At 38.2% G+C, this 18,006-nt stretch overlaps 2 protein-coding genes across 12 annotated transcripts in view; one reads left to right on the forward strand and one right to left on the reverse strand.

Annotated features, from left to right (window-relative positions):
* The window catches only part of RNF19A (ring finger protein 19A, RBR E3 ubiquitin protein ligase), a 55,287-nt gene extending 40,179 nt beyond the window's left edge, over positions 1-15,108 (forward strand). For 2 of the 8 annotated variants that reach the window (XR_014513845.1, XR_014513847.1), the window contains 3 exons: positions 1,752-1,986; positions 4,811-5,690; positions 5,799-6,059. The gene's annotated coding sequence lies outside the window, so the exon portion shown is untranslated. Of the gene's footprint in view, positions 1-1,751; positions 1,987-4,810; positions 5,691-5,798; positions 6,060-14,995 lie in introns of those variants that run through there. The other 6 variants (XR_014513844.1, XR_014513846.1, XR_014513848.1 and 3 more) reach the window with 6 other exon arrangements.
* SPAG1 (sperm associated antigen 1) overlaps positions 1-18,006 on the reverse strand; it is a 28,301-nt gene that overhangs the window by 1,454 nt on the left and 8,841 nt on the right. For 2 of the 4 annotated variants that reach the window (XM_083450805.1, XM_083450806.1), the window contains exons 9-18: positions 16,925-17,031; positions 15,284-15,446; positions 13,390-13,809; positions 12,929-13,028; positions 9,748-9,900; positions 5,150-5,325; positions 4,653-4,794; positions 3,883-4,009; positions 3,428-3,592; positions 92-451 (exon numbers count right to left, since the gene is read on the reverse strand). In XM_083450805.1, the coding sequence (XP_083306931.1) occupies positions 92-451; positions 3,428-3,592; positions 3,883-4,009; positions 4,653-4,794; positions 5,150-5,325; positions 9,748-9,900; positions 12,929-13,028; positions 13,390-13,809; positions 15,284-15,446; positions 16,925-17,031 (1,913 nt within the window). Of the gene's footprint in view, positions 1-91; positions 461-3,427; positions 3,593-3,882; positions 4,010-4,652; positions 4,795-5,143; positions 5,326-9,747; positions 9,901-12,928; positions 13,029-13,389; positions 13,810-15,283; positions 15,447-16,924; positions 17,032-18,006 lie in introns of all 4 variants that reach the window. The other 2 variants (XM_083450804.1, XM_083450803.1) reach the window with 2 other exon arrangements.

Below are 18,006 nucleotides of genomic sequence, written 5' to 3' on the forward strand. Positions count from 1 at the left end.
TGGTATTTGTTTAAATGCCTAGTAAATGCTAGCATTTCATAAACATGTACATTTTCAGAAATAATTGACAGCAAATGCCATAATTCCTTACCTTAAACCTTTCTGCTCTACTCAGGTGGACAAGATGCTGGTACACCAGTCCAGGGTCTTGGCAAAATACATCCGACTGCAGGGCTTGGATAAAGAGCAGGAAAATGTCTCCTTCTAGTTTGTTGCTTAAAAGGGCTGGTAAATCTTTTGGCTCAATCGCTGTCAAGAGCTCTGCACAAGCAGCGATGTCCTTATTGGCATTCACAACATTTATAATCTGACCAAATTCATAGGCATTAGATGGCTTTGAAATAAGGAGTTTTTCTGAACTATTCATTGGCACTGCGTCAGTCTCTCCTTTAGCGCTGTCATGATTTGATGTAGCCTTCTCTGAAGCACAGGTCTCTCTAGCTTCCTCTTCCTCATTCACCTTCACAAAGAAATAACCACATGCCCAGTTGGTTTTTATATATGTATGCAACATGTAACATTTCATAATTGTGATAAGCAGGAGCACAGTCAGAGAAATTATTATTGCCACCTCAGTAAAACTTAAAATGGCTCTTGGGAGAAAGATTTTCATAAGTTAATTCGGTCCTAGACACCATCAAAATGATATATTCAATGTCTGACCCTATTCACATGTGCAGCTGCCAGATTATAACATAGATGAGCTTGATTGTGGTGGCTCCATCCCTCTCAGTGGGGTGCTGACTGCATGGTAAAAAAGGATGTAAAAAATTATGCCTGCCTCCACCCATTTGCTCATGTTCATCCTCTGCACGCCCATGCCGTGCAGGTCTCTCATATGTTTAACTGACCTCCACATAGCTGGCTGCACATGTGATGGGGTGTCTGCAATCAGAGCAGCGTATACTAAAAGCAGTAAACGAACTGGTGCACTTACAAAATCAGAGAGGTTGTGTGAGGGAGGGACTATTAACTCCAGCATCAAAAAAACTTTGTTCAGAACCAAGAGACTGGGCTGAGTCTAGGATAAGAGTTACCAACCTTTGGCGGCCTGTGGGCACATCTGCAAACCAGGGAAACTGCCATGGGCATCACACCCACACTGTAACACATTCTACTAGCTACAACAGAAAGCTACTTTCATACCTACCATATTGGCCTGGATATACGGTAAGCCTCACTTTCCCTCAAAATTTTGACCATGAAAAGTTAAAAGTGCGGCTTATATTCACGACCTTACAGTATGCATCCAGGAGAGCGGCAAAGCAGCACCCGCCCCGTGTGCAGTCCCCCGTCCTCTCCCCCAAGGCTGGGAAGGGAGAGAGCGAGAAAGGGGAAAGGCCGCTGGCAAAGCAGCACGGCTCCACTGCCACCCAGTATGCAGCCAGGAACACCTTATATTTGGGTTCTTTTCTCCCTCCCTCCAATTTCAAAGGTGTGGCTTATATTCGGGCCAATACGGTAATTTCAGTGGAGGAGAGGAGGCCCTGCAGATGCCAGGGAAGCCCTTGGTGATCACATGTGCACCTGCAATGCAATGTTGGTGGCCCTTGATCCAGGGCATTTCCCTCTTGCTTGCACCCTGCCCACTTGCTGATTTGGGCTTTTGCTGTCCCTCAATCACTCGACAATAATCTTGACTCAACGGCAAGTGCATAACAACATTGATAGTTAAAATAAAGTCCAAGTAAACACTAACGTGATACTCATTCCTATTTTATAATTATGTTTTTCATCTTTTCATCTGTTAGGATTCTCTGTTTTAGATACATTATAAAAGTAAATAATAAATAAAGCTTCACAGAAAATGAAAATGGGGAATGAAATTAAACCAGAGATTAATGAAATGGAAATTAGGATCAGAAATTATATACAGGCAAAGATGACAGAGAACTGGCAGGACTGAGAGATGAAACTATGGCAAAACTGGAAGGAACAACTGATGAAATGGAAGTACCCACTATACAAGTGTTTGGAGAAATGAAGGTAAGATTTTGGAAAACAAAAATGACATAAATGAAGAGAGATCTGGATAATCTTTCATCGGTGGAATTGAGAGAGAAAGAATTTGACCTATGACTTGGAGTGATCCCAGGGATAAAGCAATTAAATCTCTGGGACCAATTCGGATGGTCCGCCCCCGCCACTTAATGGATCCAAATGGTTTCCAGAGAGTGGTAGGGGATGCTTTATCCCATGTTGATGGCCTTTCAGCTGATTCCCTGGTGGCCCGCTGGAATGCGGAGTTAACCAGGGCTATCGACTGTCTGGCTCCGAAGTGCCCTCTCCGATTGCATGGAGCCCGGACAGCCCCATGGTTTCCTTCGGAGCTGAGGGCGATGAAACAATCGCTGAGACGGCTAGAGCGTCGGGTGGCAGAAAACTCACTCCGAATCTGATCGGACACAGGTTAGAGCTCAACGTCGAGCCTACCAAGTGGCGATAGCGACGGCGAAGAAGACTTTCTTCACCGCCTCTATTGCATCTGCAGAAAATAGTAGCAGGAGACTCTTTCAGGTGGTTCGCAATTTAACGGAACCACCTTTACCACCGGGGCCTTGTAAAGATTTTGCAAAGTTTTTTGCAGATAAAATCACTCATATTCGGAAGGATCTATACACCACCGTGGGAGCAGGGCCGGGGTGGGAGAGTGCTAGAGCTCTGTCTGGTCAAGCTGCATGGAATCAATTTCAATCCGTTACCCCCGAGGATGTGGACAGGCTGCCTGGACGTGTGAAACCAACCACCTGTCTCCTTGCTCCTTGCCCATCCTGGCTAATAAAAGCTAATATACCACTCTTCATCATAAAATCTCAGGGTGGTTCAATTTTCACATTTATAGTTTTTTTAAAGAAAATTTGCCAAGCACATAAAGCTGAATGCAAACAAGTTGTGAGTTACCTGTAATATAGAAAAGGAAGCAATGGGACTAAGAGGGCATTTTAAATTTAAATATAGCATCAAGATTTTAAGCATTACAAATACTTTGGCTGTAATAAGTAACATTCTAAACTACCTTACCTTAGTACTGTAATGGGATTCTCTTTATGACTGCTATATAATAAGCAATAAGTAAGCCAAAACTATTTACTTTAATGTGGTGTTTACTATGTGGTAATCAGCTGGTGGCTAGCCACATTTGTTTATAACATCAAACAAAACAGGATCCTGTTAATAAAATACAAGTCCAGAAGACCCTAAGCATTGTTTGCAAAGGTATAGACTAGCTGGTCCTAGCCTTCCACTATTTTCTCAGAAAAGAGTCCCCACAACCAGCAGGTCTACAACTGCCTTGCACAACTTACTTAGCTTGCCAGTTACCACAAAGTGCTTGAGAACTCAGCAGTTCAATCCAGACATTTCATAAGGAGGTCTGAATCTTACACACTTATAGGCCCAGTACATGATTATTTTTTTAACTGAATACCTCTTGGATTTCAATTTTTTTCCTTTGCTTTTGTTGCCTGTTGACTGTATGCTCATTTTTCAGTTTTAACAACTGTGTTGTTTCCTGCAGCTCCTTCTTTGCTTCATCAATATTTGAATCTATTAGAAGAACTTTCTTCAAATCATCAATACTGGCTTTGTAGTTCTGAAATGTTTAAAAAGTCAATTATTGGCCTTATAAACTGAATAGCTGGAAATATCACAAAATTTACAAATACGCAGAAATATGAAATATCGCAAAACAAAGTAAGAACTGGCATTAAGACTAGGTCAAGTGATGCTGTGACTACCACACAGTGTTCCTCCAAATCAGCAGTCAGCATTTTTCCATTTCTGTTTCTTCAAACAACAGGAATTCGCCCTCCTTCAAACTTTTGATAATTTAAATGTTATAACTAACACTGAGCAAGTTAAGAGCTAAAATTCTTTTCTTACCTGTAATCCTTTGTATGCTAGAGCTCTTCTGTATAAAGCTTTTATGTTAGAGTCATCAATCTGAAGAACATGATCACAATCCTTTTTGGCTTCTTCATATTGAAACAGCTTCAAGTAACAAAGGGCCCTATAGAGTAAAAAGAAAAAGCACTGTAAGAACATAGGGTAGCACCCACAGAACCCTGAGGCCAATTCTCAAAGTCCCATTATTTGTATATTAAGAAATGTGTATAGTTGTTGTTATAAGAATGGCTAAATGGCCAACCTAAGTTTGACTCTGATATACAGTCGTACCTTGGTCTTCAAAAAGAATGCGTTCCGGAAGTCTGTCCGACTTCCAAAACATTCGGAAACTAAGGTGCAGCTTCCAGTTGGCTGTAGGAGTGTTCTGCAGCTAATCGGAAGCCGCGCCAGACGTTCGGCTTCCAAGGCAAAGTTCGCAAACCGGAACATCTACTTCCGGGTTGGCAGCATTTGAGTTCCAAGTTGTTCGTGAACTAAGCTGTTCAAAAACCGAGGTACGACTGTACTAGTTGGAAAGGCAATATGAGAATTGTGTGCCCAGATGTTTATGGTCCTCCCTGCATAGCAGAGTATAAACGTCTTAATATAAAGGCATAGACTTTCATATAACAGAACTGCAATGAAACTAGCTTTCAATTACAAAATTAAAGTTGGACAAAATCAATTTCCCACTAAAATGAATGACAAATGCCTGCTGATTTGAATAAGCTGGGTTGCATCTGATAGTGTTTTAAAATTCTCCTTACCTGTTAGTGTAGATAGTCTGTTCCTGGGAATTTAATTTGATGCATTCATTGTACTTTATTAATGCTTCTTCATAGTTACCCTTTTTCACAAATTCATTTCCTTTATTCTTAAGTGATTTGAACATTTCTTCTGGGTTTTCATCTATTTTCCCAAGCAGATAAACAGATTGTCAGTCATCGGCAAACTTGAATAGGAAGAACATTCATGCACTAGTTTTGCGGCATTCAGAAAGCAAGGCTGGAATTCATAGAGTATGGATCTATTTCTTAAGAGCAAGTTCATACCATCACGCTTTTCACTGGATAATCCAGGCTTTGGGGGAAACAAGAAAGCTTTAGAGGAAGCAAAAGTTAAGAACTCCCTCCCCCAGCCCCTGCAAGGACACTGCAGTGAGAGTATGAAAGCTATATATGCAGCTCTTTTGTTACTAGCAGGAATTTCCCAGGTATTAAGCTTTCTCAAATAAAACATTTATCAGCAATCATGTTACACATACTAGGGAAATGTGACTGTTGATCTCCATGCCTGGCTGCATTTTTCTTCTGCTTTGGCTCTGCAGTAACACTTCCTCCATCCCACCAATGTAACTGAGCAGAAACTGGAACAACAGGAATCGGGGACAGCTTCTCCCTCCAATTTGGGCCATCCTCCTCTATTAAAGTTCTTGTTATCCTGGAGAAAAACAAGTTTGTTTTTTTTATCGACGGCAATAAAATGCAGTAAACTAATTAGGTACGGTAATTAAAATACTGCAACAATTTAAATGGTATGCATTCAAGTTTTTAAAAATCTTTTTTAAAAATCACATTAAGCTGTTTTTATTTATTATCCACACCCATGTTATCTTTAGAATGCTAGTTACAATAACATCTATTGAATATGTCAACTAAGTACAAGCATGAAAGCCACATTGAACTGTTTTATCTCTTTCAGACCCAGTGAGGACCACTTGCATATAGTACACACAAATCAGCCCCAAGATAATCAGATTCTGTTTATTTTGTATTGCTAGGAGCATTCCACTAATATATTTTGAGGTATTCAATAATTACTTCATAGGAATCAAATTCAAACCAAAAGAGTATTTTTTCAAACCTCAGGTTTTATAATACTATGTCAACTTAGTTTAATTCTATTTCACATAGTGCAGAAACAAATACTTTGCAAGCTGAAAATGAATTACCAGAAGGAGAAGGAAGCAGCTGAAATAAGGAGATGGGTTGCCAGGAAGAGAGCAGAGCAATAAGCAGTGAAGCAAAAGCATAAGAAAGACCTAGAGAGGGGCTGGGGAGTCCATGTGTTCAGAATAACGCAGGAGAAGCCATCATAAGAAGCAAGAAAGTAGAAGGTATTTGGAGTGATTCTTAAAACATCTAAATGCAAATATAAGATGAAAAGAATGGAAATCCTAAGTTTATGACCTCCAATTTCTACTTCATCTATTTCACATGACAGAAAACACCTGAATATACATAGCACCAATTAAATATATTCAGTGATATTTGATGTCAGTCATATTCAGAGCAGGACAACTGAAATCAATGGGCAAGTTATGTTAAGCCCAAGGTTTTCAGTGGGTCTATTAACACTGGGTGCTTCCCACCATTTCTCAAAGCAAATATGGAATAAAACATTTTCTGTTTAACCAAAGCAAGACACAAATCTCTCAAGCACTTTTCAAAGACTGATGGACATGCCATGAACACTGTTTATTTCTTTAAATATCACAGGGTTTAGTTTCAAATAGTTTACATCTGCACCAGACCACCACAGTACAAAAGGCTATCCAAGCTAGTCTAAAATACATTGTATGGCCTACAATGTTTTGTGGATTGAACATTAAAAAATGTTATTCAGTGTGATGACTACAAGATAAAATGGAAATATTGCACATATGACTTAGTGTTGGAATGTTAAACTCTTACAAAGCTCCAACTGTAAACTCATTAAAATTCCAGGGTTATGAACCTAAGCTCTTGTTTGGACAAATGATGGAAAAATAGTATATTGAGAAATCACAAGAGCCATATTTAATAAAACTTAAAACATGAACTAAAATTGATAGCACTTAAGAGACATGTATAATCATCTCGGGTGACAAAAATAAAAGGGAATTATTTATTATATATAAGCAGTTTTATAACTTGAAAATTATTATTTTTAATGATTACCCCCTTTTTAATAACATCCAAAGTGTGCTAGGAAAGGAAAAAAAACTTTATAGTAGCAGATCTTGGTAGATAGCTCCCTAATTGGCATGTCAGTTCAGTTTTCAAGTAGTGTATCCCAAAAGTGAAGTGGGGTTATTATTATGGTTCCTCAAACTAATATTAGACTTTCAGTGGTGACAGACATATAGGTATATTATGTACATTAATAATTGGCCTTTAGTGCAAGAAACACTTAACTGAGTGGTCAACAACAAACCACTTTTCTTAAAGGCTCCCTATTAATACAGTAATGTACTGTACAGATCTTAGGATTAAATCTGGCAGTACACTAGAGATCAATTTACGGGGAAACTAAAACTGCACTAAATTTATTGTGCCAATACAGTTATCACAGCAATAAAGCGAACTTATTAGTACATTAATCAAGATGTTTAGGCCAAATGGTTTCATTTTGAAAGCTGCATTCATAGCAAACCTCTGCAATGGTTTTCTGCTCCAATACATGCAGGCTTCTTTGTACAAATATCCCCAGCAACGTGGGAGTTACATCCACAGAAAAGGATGTTGCACAAGATTATATGCATGTTTTATTTAAAAACATGTACGTATATATCACTTAGTATTTTTAAAAAACAAATGGTATACAGTCTAAAAAGGAACAATATTTCATTAAAACAAAAACACAACCTAAGACCCGCAAGAAATGGTAAAACACATAAAAGCAAATAAAGCAGAAATCTGGGTGATTTCAAACTTGTAAAACTTTATGAGTCAGGGAAAGTCTGGGCAAAAACATAAGTCTTCAGCAGACATTGAAAGCATCTGTCCAAGAGGGACACTATTTGCTTGTTCAGTTCTCTCTGAATGTCACCTACCAGGACAACCAAAGTACCGTATTTTTCGTTCTATAAGACGCACCAGACCACAAGACGCACCTAGTTTTTGGAGGAGGAAAACAAGAAAAAAAATATTCTGAATCTCAGAAGCCAGAACAGCAAGAGGGATCGCTGCGCAGTGAAAGCAGCGATCCCTCTTGCTGTTCTGGCTTCTGGATAGCTGTGCAGCCTGCATTCACCCCATAAGACGCGCACACATTTCCCCTTACTTTTTAGGAGGGAAAAAGTGAGTCTTATAGAGCAAAAAATACGGTAGTCTCTGTCCCAAATCCAAACCAGACTGAAAAGGATCTAAATACCCTCTATCTAGAAATATAAAGAATTTGGGTGTCATTTATGCTGGTTTACGACCATAATAAATATTTGTTGCTGCTGGGTGCCATCACTAGATGCTTAAGCACTTTGTCCAAAAATGGTATGCAGGACACAGATGACTAATTGCCCAGATTGGTGGCATCCAAGAAACATTGCAAGTCACCTTTTCACCATAACCTCCTTTCCTGCCTTCTCTCAAAGAAGCATTTACTGAATCACCTAACCAAGCATTCCACCTCTTGTTGCAAGATCCTTCGAGGTATAAGGCTATTATGTGTACAATCGATCCTTGCCTGTTGTAGGCTTCAAACATCCAATGATGCACAAGCTGAAGTGTATCCATAATAACAGGGTGAGCAAGAGTTCTAAATGCACATAATGATTCTGCAATTACTATGGCATTCAAGACAGAGTGGACGTGAGCGACTTCACGCAGGAAATGTCTTGTAAACAAGTGTAGACAACAGATCAGTTGGGTAGAGCATGAGACTCTTAATCTCAGGGTTGTGGGTTTCAGCCCATTAGGCAAAAAGATTCCTGTATTGAAGGGGGTGTTGGATGAGATGTCTCTTGTGGTCCCTTCAAACTTTACAATTATATGTTTATAATATTCTATGAAATCAGTTACAGTAAGGGTAAATGCCCTCTCACCACTCGGAAAAGCTACACTTGCCAAAATCACACGGACCAAATTATGATGGAACAGTAACATTTAATAGCCACCATCACTACTACCACTGAGTACCACCAAAGAGTCTGAAAATGGGCTCTAGTCCATGTTGGGTTGGATTCACTTTGAATATTTCACCACTGTGTGTGTGTCTAGCTGATGTACCTGCTATTTCACTGTTTCAATCATCCCAGAAACTGTGGAGCTGGGCTTTAAAAAGTGAAGTAGAGATTTAGAAGCAATCATGTCAACTGCCCTAGTCATTTCCCCATTCTAGAAGCAGCACTGCTAGACATGGCAATAGGAAACTCCAAAGAAGCATCAGGAATCCATTTGGATGAATCCATTCCCAGGCAAACTGTTCTAAATTGGTTCCCCACCCCTGCAGAGATTAGAGGTCCCAGTGAACCTTCACACTGTGAGGCAGCAATCTGTTCCTTATAAGGGGACCACATCAAGTTCCCTAGAACCCATCATTCTGTCAAGTACAAAACACCGTATCAATATTATAACCTGCCAGAAGCATGAAGCTCAATAATGATTGAGACTGACCCATGGTGGTCATGCAGCCATGAAATCCTTAAATTCTCCAGACAAATTTATAATTAATTCCCTCAGGTTCACCAACCTGGGTGACTCCAAACCATTTTATATCAAAGCCACTATTGCTAAATAAGGCAGAGAAACTGATGGTGGTGAGCATATTTACTAAATCACCTTCCACATATATATCTCAAGGTAACGTACAGAACAGAATAAAAGCAACTAAAAACAGCACAAAAAATAATAGATGAATTTTAAAAGGAGGGTATGCAGTAAAGGAGGCAGTATACAGCCCCCATTTTTAATTAGTTTAACCCATCATGTGGCTATATATATCCAGAATTAGATTATCACTAAACAGGCACCTGGCCACAAAAGATTTTGGTCCCCATTCAACAGATCAGTATATGAAGTCCATTTAGATGAACTGACACTGAAGCTTGTAGTCGTTCCACATTGGCATGCTACAATTTTATGTTCATGTTATAAATGGTTTTACCTGTTAACACTGTCATTTGCTACCTGGATTCCACTGTCTATTTGTAGTACTGTTTTATAATCAACATATGCCTGCCGATATCGTTCCATAGACTCATAGGCCATTGCTCGACGCAGAAGAGGTTTCAGAGAATATGGATGAAGTTCTAGTGCACTAAGGACAAATGGACAGAAGTTATTACAAATAATTGAAAGAAAAACACAGAAAAAAACATGCAGAATTTCGATATGCTTATAAACATGTATATTTCAGATATGGGCCTATCCTAAAATAAATCGAAGGGAAAGGAAATAATGTACCAAACGGTCTATTGCTATTTTATTATATTATTTTTTATGTTGGGACAATATAAAGGAAAGTCTATTAATCATATAGATAAGAGATAGATTTAAACTGAGTGATACTTATTAGCAGAGAAGCAACTCAGAGGATTAATGGTTATCGCGCTTAAAGTAGTATCTAGGTCAGGAGTAGGGAATTTATGGCCCTCCAGATGCCACTGGACTACAGCTCCTATCATCCCTGACCACTGGCCATGTTGGCTGAGGCTGGTGGGAGCTGGAGTTCAACAACTTCTGGAGGGCCACAGATTCCCCATCCCTGGAAACCCAGCCAGCTGGGCGGGGTATAAATAATAAATTGTATTATTATTATTAGTTGTTGTTGTTGTCATCTGTATCTTTATCTATATAGCTTGCAGATTGTTATAGTTGCAGAACGTTCAGTAATGTACAAGTACAAAATACAGTGGTACCTCTTGTTGCGTTCCACTCTTGTTACGGACTTTCAGCTTACAAATGTGGTAAACCCAGAAGTGTTTACTCCGGGTTCACCACATGTGCATGCACAGAAGTGCTTGATCGTGCCGCGCACATGCGCGGAAGAGGCGCTCTAGTTGCAGATTTTTTGGGGTGTGAACGGCACCCTGAAACGGATTAAGTCCACAACTAGAGCTACCACTGTACACCCAGAGCCTAATAGCTGAAAAAAGTATTTATTTATTACTGTCTCCTTGCAATATACACAACTGCCAATTACTTGGTCCAAATTATCTTTACAAGTAATATTACCTGAATTTGTCACCCCTACATCATTTGTAGGTAAATTCTGTATATAGCAGTATTGTGTATCTTCATGTAGGAGTGACAAATTCATCCCATTCATCCCATTATATGGTGAACTGTAGTTTTAATAAAGATATCATAAAAGAGTAACATCCAACATTTTGGTATTTTTATAACGGAGGGAGAAGCACTTGTTCTGAGAATTCTAAGCATTTATGTAATAATATGAACAATGCTAGGTAGGACTTGAATTCAAATAAACATTTTGAATCCAGAAAAGCTGAATTCTGTGGCTTATATAAATTATGCAAATTAAGACTGTTTAGAAATATTTCCTCTGTCTGCATAATTTATTATGTGTCAGGTAATCATAGGGAGGGACAAGAGTTATGCAAAACACCAAACCAAGGTTCTTAGCTCTGGAAATCCTGCTGTGCCCACTCTCTGCCTTCTAAGACTTAAAGCACTGCACACAACTTTCAAGCCTATCTTCATAGTTTCAGTGGTGAGGAACTTCAGCGGGTGGGTGAGGGGCTCAGCTGAAATTTCTCAAATAATTTTCTGGTGATTTCCTTTTCTGAGCCCCTCCTGAAGCAACAGATAATTCCATTCCTCCCCTAGAGAGTTTTTAGAAAATAGTCTCACCAATCTCACCATTCAGTAATTTGGGATACAGTTTTAATATTTAAAACTGGTCCCTACTCCTACCGCTCATCCTTCTTAGCTCATTTAGCATTAAGTAACAAAAATTTCTCAGAAAAGAATTTTATGATTACACTATATGTCCATTATTTTCAAGGCAGAGTTCTGAGCAGTGAGTAATGACAGAGTTAAGCACTGTCTCCAATGTTATCACTACCCATTACTACAAGTTCTTTGTAACTTCTAAAACTCTCAAATTTCTAAACCAACAAAAGCTGGTGCAATTAAAGATGCCAACCTATTTTGTACTTATTTTTACATAACAATGATTAGTTGTCTCAGACAACTCTGACACCTGAAAGCTTGTGTGAGTTGTCTAACAATTATGAATTATATGTCACCTGTGAGATTCAAGAGCTATTAAACAAAATTGTGATCCAAAAATGTTTATGAAATCAGAAATTCAGAAATTTAACTATATTAAAACAGAAATTAAATCAGAAATCCTAACACAAGGTAGCCTACATGGCATCTTCCAGAGTCCAGGCGTTATTGGATTACAACTCCAATCATTCCTCATCATGACCATGCTGCAGGCAGTGCAGTCTAATAACACCTGGAAGGCATCACACTGGCTACCCCTGTATAAAATACATTGACTGTCTAATGTCTGCATTTAACAAGGCCAGGCCTGGACAGCTATAGTTCTGCTGCTATGTCTAACTCATTAGATACTGATTAAATACATTCACTGTATAAGAGGATACATTTTAGAAAAGCCAGCAGCAAGTTAGGAATATATGAAGCTGCCTTGTATTGAGTAAGATCATTAGTCAATCTAGGTCAGTACTGTATACACAGACTGGTGACGACTTCCCTAGGTTTCAAACTGCGAACATTCCCACTCCGATCTGCAGGTGCCAAGAACCGCACCTGGGACTTTCAGCATGCAAAAGCAGATACTCTACCAGTGAGCTACACCCTTCCCCTCATGTTCTAGATGAGAGAAGGGATTCAAGACATTTGCCTTCAGAACTATACCCTATACTGCACCATACTTAAGAGACCAAGAATGTGTTTTCTGGGAACCACTGCAACACAATTGCAATCATGTTGCAATTATGATGCAACTACTTAAAACGTTCTGGATAATATCAAACATAATTCTAGGCTCCGGAATCAAATGGAAAATGCATTAATAGCTATAGGAATTTACATACAATTCTGTAATGAACTTGCTTTACTTTTACATTCAAACCAACCTTACATGTTTATATAACTTGGAGAAATATTAACTGTCTTTCTCATCTTCCTCCCTTTTAGCAAGGAAGTGATTTCCAACACATTCTGACGAAACACATACTATCATATTCATAGGGGTTACACATTTCAAACTGTTTAAACTCTTTAAAGGAAGGTTAAATGCTCTTTTAATCATGGGGTGGATTGTTTATCTGCGTAAGATTGGTATTTACCTGTTACAGTCTTGAATGCAGTCAACACAGTTTCCTTCTTTTAGGTAACATGCTGCTCTGTTTGAATACAAAATACTTAGATCCTCTGGACTTTGGATTCCTTAAATTACAAAAAATTACAGTGGATTATGATCACTGAAATCAAGTTTTATTAGTATGAAATACTTCAGTAGATTGTAAGTTGCATTGCAGTAGTGCAATTGTGCTGATGAAGCTAAGCTTCAAGGATCTTTTTTTTAGTGGATTACCTATAAATACATCCTACTGCTTTAATATGCAGCCATAACTCAGTTACAATGAAATTCTACATGATAAATCTGATTCTCATGGCAACTGTATATGAATATTTTCACAACTATATAATTAGTACAGATAAATTCAGCTTTCCCCTAGAAAAATATTAATTGAAGAAAGGATACATTTTAAAATCACCATAAGAATTGCATAAAGATATAACTCACCAGAACTAATTACATTTTCAATTGCTTCTGAGTATCTGAGGACGGCCTCTCCAAATTGTCCATTTTTAAATAATTCATTTCCTTCAGCTTTCAGTTTTGCTGCAGTGGAAGGGAGCAAAGTAGAACTGTTTTTTCCAGCTGCTGAAGATTCTGCATTTTTCTGTATTACTTCCTTGTTTTCACTATTATTTTTGTCACTGCCCAGATAGCCATTTACTTCATTTTCAGAATCTCGTAAAACCTTGGCTGTCTTTTTCTCAGGTGTGCCTTTTTTAACACTATTGTCCAAAGGGTCTCTGAGCTTCTGAGCTTCCTTGGGTTCCCATTTACAGCCATCTCCTTTGCTGGGAAACTTCTTTTGTGCATTCCCCATTTCTGTCTTCTCAGTTGTGATCTCTCCTCCCACTAGCACAGCAGTTTCTACAAGGAAGTTAATCGGCTAGGTTAGACGCTGCATCATCAGAAGGAACCATTTGTAAAAGCACAGGAGGGGTGGATTAAAAGCATGTACCGGTATATCACACATATTAGCTTACTGAAATGAATTAAATGAAAGATAACATTTTCTGCAGTCTTTTTAGACTGCACAGCTAAGTATAAACGGTTTGCCATCATGGGAATTTAACACTGTCAAATCAGTATTTTTTAAGAACTGGCACTACTCTCTTCTGAATGGTTTACAATCACCTTGAAATTAACCTTTTAAATACTAGATGCTCAACTTAAAATTTGGCCTGACAAGCAAATTAGACAGCAAATCACAACTGCATTTCAAGTCACAGTTGCAACCTACCTTTTTGAGACTATATCAAACATATAAAAAGATTAAGCCATGTTCTGTATTGTGAAGTTTCACATACAGTTTCAGGTCCACTAAAAGGTAAGGATAAATTCTTCTACCCTTTATTTCAAAAAGGCTTTCTATTCATATCCAAATGGTCTAGAATAGATAGCAGGGGCCAAAATGGTACTGGATCAATCAATTAACAGTTTTTATACTAGTAGAGCTGTATTCACTTGCTATTCTCTGAAAAAAGGAATAGATTGCTTAAAGTGAACAATTTGGAGATCAGTTTTAGAAACTTTGTGAATATTTAATATATAAAATGTATAGCAGATAAACAGATTTACCATATGCTTTATCTCAGTTAGCCCCTATAATAGTATGAAATAATCATCTTAAAGAGAATGATATTTTAAAGAGATTATAAAAAGGTGAAATAATCATTTTGCAGCATCTTCCTAAAACAAATAATTCCAGATTTTAAAAGTAAAACTTGCAATATTGAACATGTTTATTTCTTACTTATCTAAACACAAAATATTAAACAAAATTGTTTAATACCACCTTAAACCAAAAATAGAAGACCACAACTTTATGAGAGTTTCCCTCTTAAAATAGCTCCAGTGTCTGCAAATCTACTGTTAAAAGACATATGAAAAACAACTGTTCAAGGTTATGCTATGAAAACTTTTTAAAGGAAAATTGGAGTGGGTGGGGAATAATGTGCAATATTACAGATCGAAAGTATGTCTAAGTACTGTACACAAACAAGTTGGGAAGCTGGTGAATCAGAGAGATATTTGATTTCTGTTTGAATTCCAGGCCACAGCTATCGGGGAAGCAAGACCCTCTTGGGATGTTAATGCTGTGAACCCCTCCATCGTAGGCTCAGGTATACATATATATGTGTAAATAAACCATATATCATAAAGACACCTCAGTCTCCACTGTGCCTCATTCCGAAGGAAACACGAACCCTAAGTAAGTGCCCAGAACCCCTGGAATCTCACACTGCTCAAGACTGGGATGATGTGCAGTACTATCTTCCAGTGAGGTGACACTACAGTCAGCTCCATGTCCTTCCATTAGCAATTAACAAGTTAAAATTACTTTTATCTCCACTGCCATTTTCACATTCTGCTTCCTTTCCTCCTAGTTCTTCATCACCATCTGAGTCTTCTATATCTTGAATAAGTATTTTTTTCCCCTTGCTATTATTTTGAGAAATAGGTTCCAACTCTTTCAGCTTCTTCTCAATATCCAACAAGTTTTTCTGTAGTAATATAGCAATATTTATTTATTATTATTTTAAATACACAAATTATTCCACCGCTAAAAGATACACTCAACATTTTCAACATTACATAATACTGTAATTGCAAAAGGAGAAAATTAGAGAACCTAGTGTCAGAAGTGAGATCAGAACCAAAGTACTTAGAACTGAAAAGTACATAAACCTCTATAGGAAATTCTATTTAAAAAGAACCTGTTCAGTACAGTAGTAGTTCTCTAATAAATTCAGGTAATACAGTTGTAAATGTAGGAATATTATATTGGGAGTTGTGCTTTAAATTATCTGTAGTGGTATTGTAGTGGGAGATTGTTAAAGTAGAAATGTCTAAAATCCTGAATGAGACAGCTGTTTTAGTACCACAATTGATATTACTGAATACAGTTTGTTTGATGCTTTCATTACTATCAGTCTATCAAGATGGCCTTTGGAACCAGACTGGCTATAGGTCATCATTAGAAATCAGCTCAGGATTTCTCTCTCAATTTGGCCCAAAGATCTGTTGAATACTGCTGTACGTATTAGAAAGACTTATTCACCAACTTAAGTTACTGAAAGGGCAAGAAAAACTAGACTCTGTTTTTGCCATTTAGAATATCTTCTATATTAAATTCATCATGTGTAATTGGTAAACCACCCTGTGATCCTCAGACAAGGGGTGGTATAGAAATTTAATAAATAGATTGTGTGGAGCAATTATACATTACCATACTTCTCCTGACATGTATGTGCCACTTAGGTAACCTGCCAAACCAGAGTGGGGAAAATAAGCTGCAGGCTGACATGTCAAGAGAAACACTACCAAAGCCCACCAATCAGGGACAGTGCCAGTGACAACACCCACATAGGGAGCCAATGAACTCACAATACCACATCCCCAGCATACACAATACCAGAGTGCCCCACTCAATCTGCTGCAATGGCTTAGCTAACAATCTTGTACTCCACTGGTTGAGGGCTACAGGATTTGTTGAAAGCCATGCTATGCCACTGGAACTTGAGATACCCATTCTGGAAGGAACTGGGCTGCAATTGGCCCACTCAGTGTACAGAACCATAGCAATATCCACAACAGAGTGGCTACAACCACAGAGGTATTCAATTGCTCAGATCTCTCTTGAACCCTCAGAATGTGCAGATTATTTGTGTGTGACCTTCCCTCCAAATCAGAAAACTTAGCTTGCAGAGCAGCATAAAAATTGGGAGAAATATGGTATTGTAATAGTTGGGTGAATGGTGGGCTCTCCACTATGGATCAGCTGATGGAAACTTATTGCTTTTTTCCCTTTTGAAAAACCAGTTTAACCTGCCGCCATCTGTGGGATGGCAGTATTTGTATCAAATACAGTATTTGTATTAGATATATTTAATTGTGTACCATCTTTCAATAGTAAATATGTCTAATACAAACGGTATCCATAGTTTACAATACGTCCATGAAGTCAACAATTAATACTTACCTTAGCAATAGCATTTTCTGGCTCAATATGTAACACTTTCTTCAAATCTTCTGCAGCTGCTTTGAAATTATGTAGATTAGTATAAACAGTGGCACGGCGCATAAAAGCTGCAGATCAATAAAGAATGCATTATTTTATTGCAATATTCTAAGTTACATAATAAATACATCAATATAATGTGAAATTGTGGAAATCTAAAATAATTCTGAATTATATAATAACTTGCAACTATTGCAATATAGCTTTGTAATAAAGAGGAATGGTTTAAAAATAATTTCAATTTGACGCAGACAAACCATCTTCACATATAAGGATCCATTTTAGTGCAGGGATGCAGAACCGAGGGGCCGAGGGGCCAAATGCAGCCCTCCAGGCCACTCCATCTGGCCCCTGAAGTTTTCCCCAGGCCACACTCCCTTCTGAACCACACCCATCACCAGTCCTTCTTTACACCCCACTCTAGTGTTTTTGCCTGGCTGGAATGTGTCCTTAACTCCAATAAGGCTTCTTGCTTCCGCAATGGAGAATACAGAGAGATGTGCGAGTGTGAAGAAGCCAACCTACAGTACACAAGGCAAAAATGGCAGTAGTTGCTTAGCCCACTTTTGCCTCTGGTCTTGCCCATCAATGGCACAAGGTCCTATAAGGCTGCCCAAAAGCGAATGAGATCCTCAACCCTTATTTTAATACTGTAATTATTCCGCTAAATTTCTGGTCTGTCCCAGTCTCCCATCAAAGTATAATCTGTTACCAAAAATTAACCCACTAGAAGAGATGTGATTACAGCTGCAATAACCTATATAATGTAACATGGCATTATTTATTATTTATTCATTATATTTTTATGCTGTTCTTTCTCCAAGGACCTTGGGGTGGCTTATGTTACTCCCCAGTTTTATTGTCAAAACGATCTGTAAAGTGGGCTAACCTTGAAGCCAGGTTTCCCTGGTCCTAGTCCAACAACCACACTATTTTTATAGTCTCCCACATGGTATATGTATGTATGAGAATTGCAAGACATGTACACATAAATTCAAGATGTAGTATCTGTACACAATCACTTGTCATGGGAAAACAGAGCA

This window comes from Podarcis tiliguerta (genome assembly GCF_965153285.1).
Source record: "Podarcis tiliguerta genome assembly, chromosome: 7".
In the NCBI taxonomy this organism is placed as follows: Eukaryota; Metazoa; Chordata; class Lepidosauria; order Squamata; family Lacertidae; genus Podarcis; species Podarcis tiliguerta.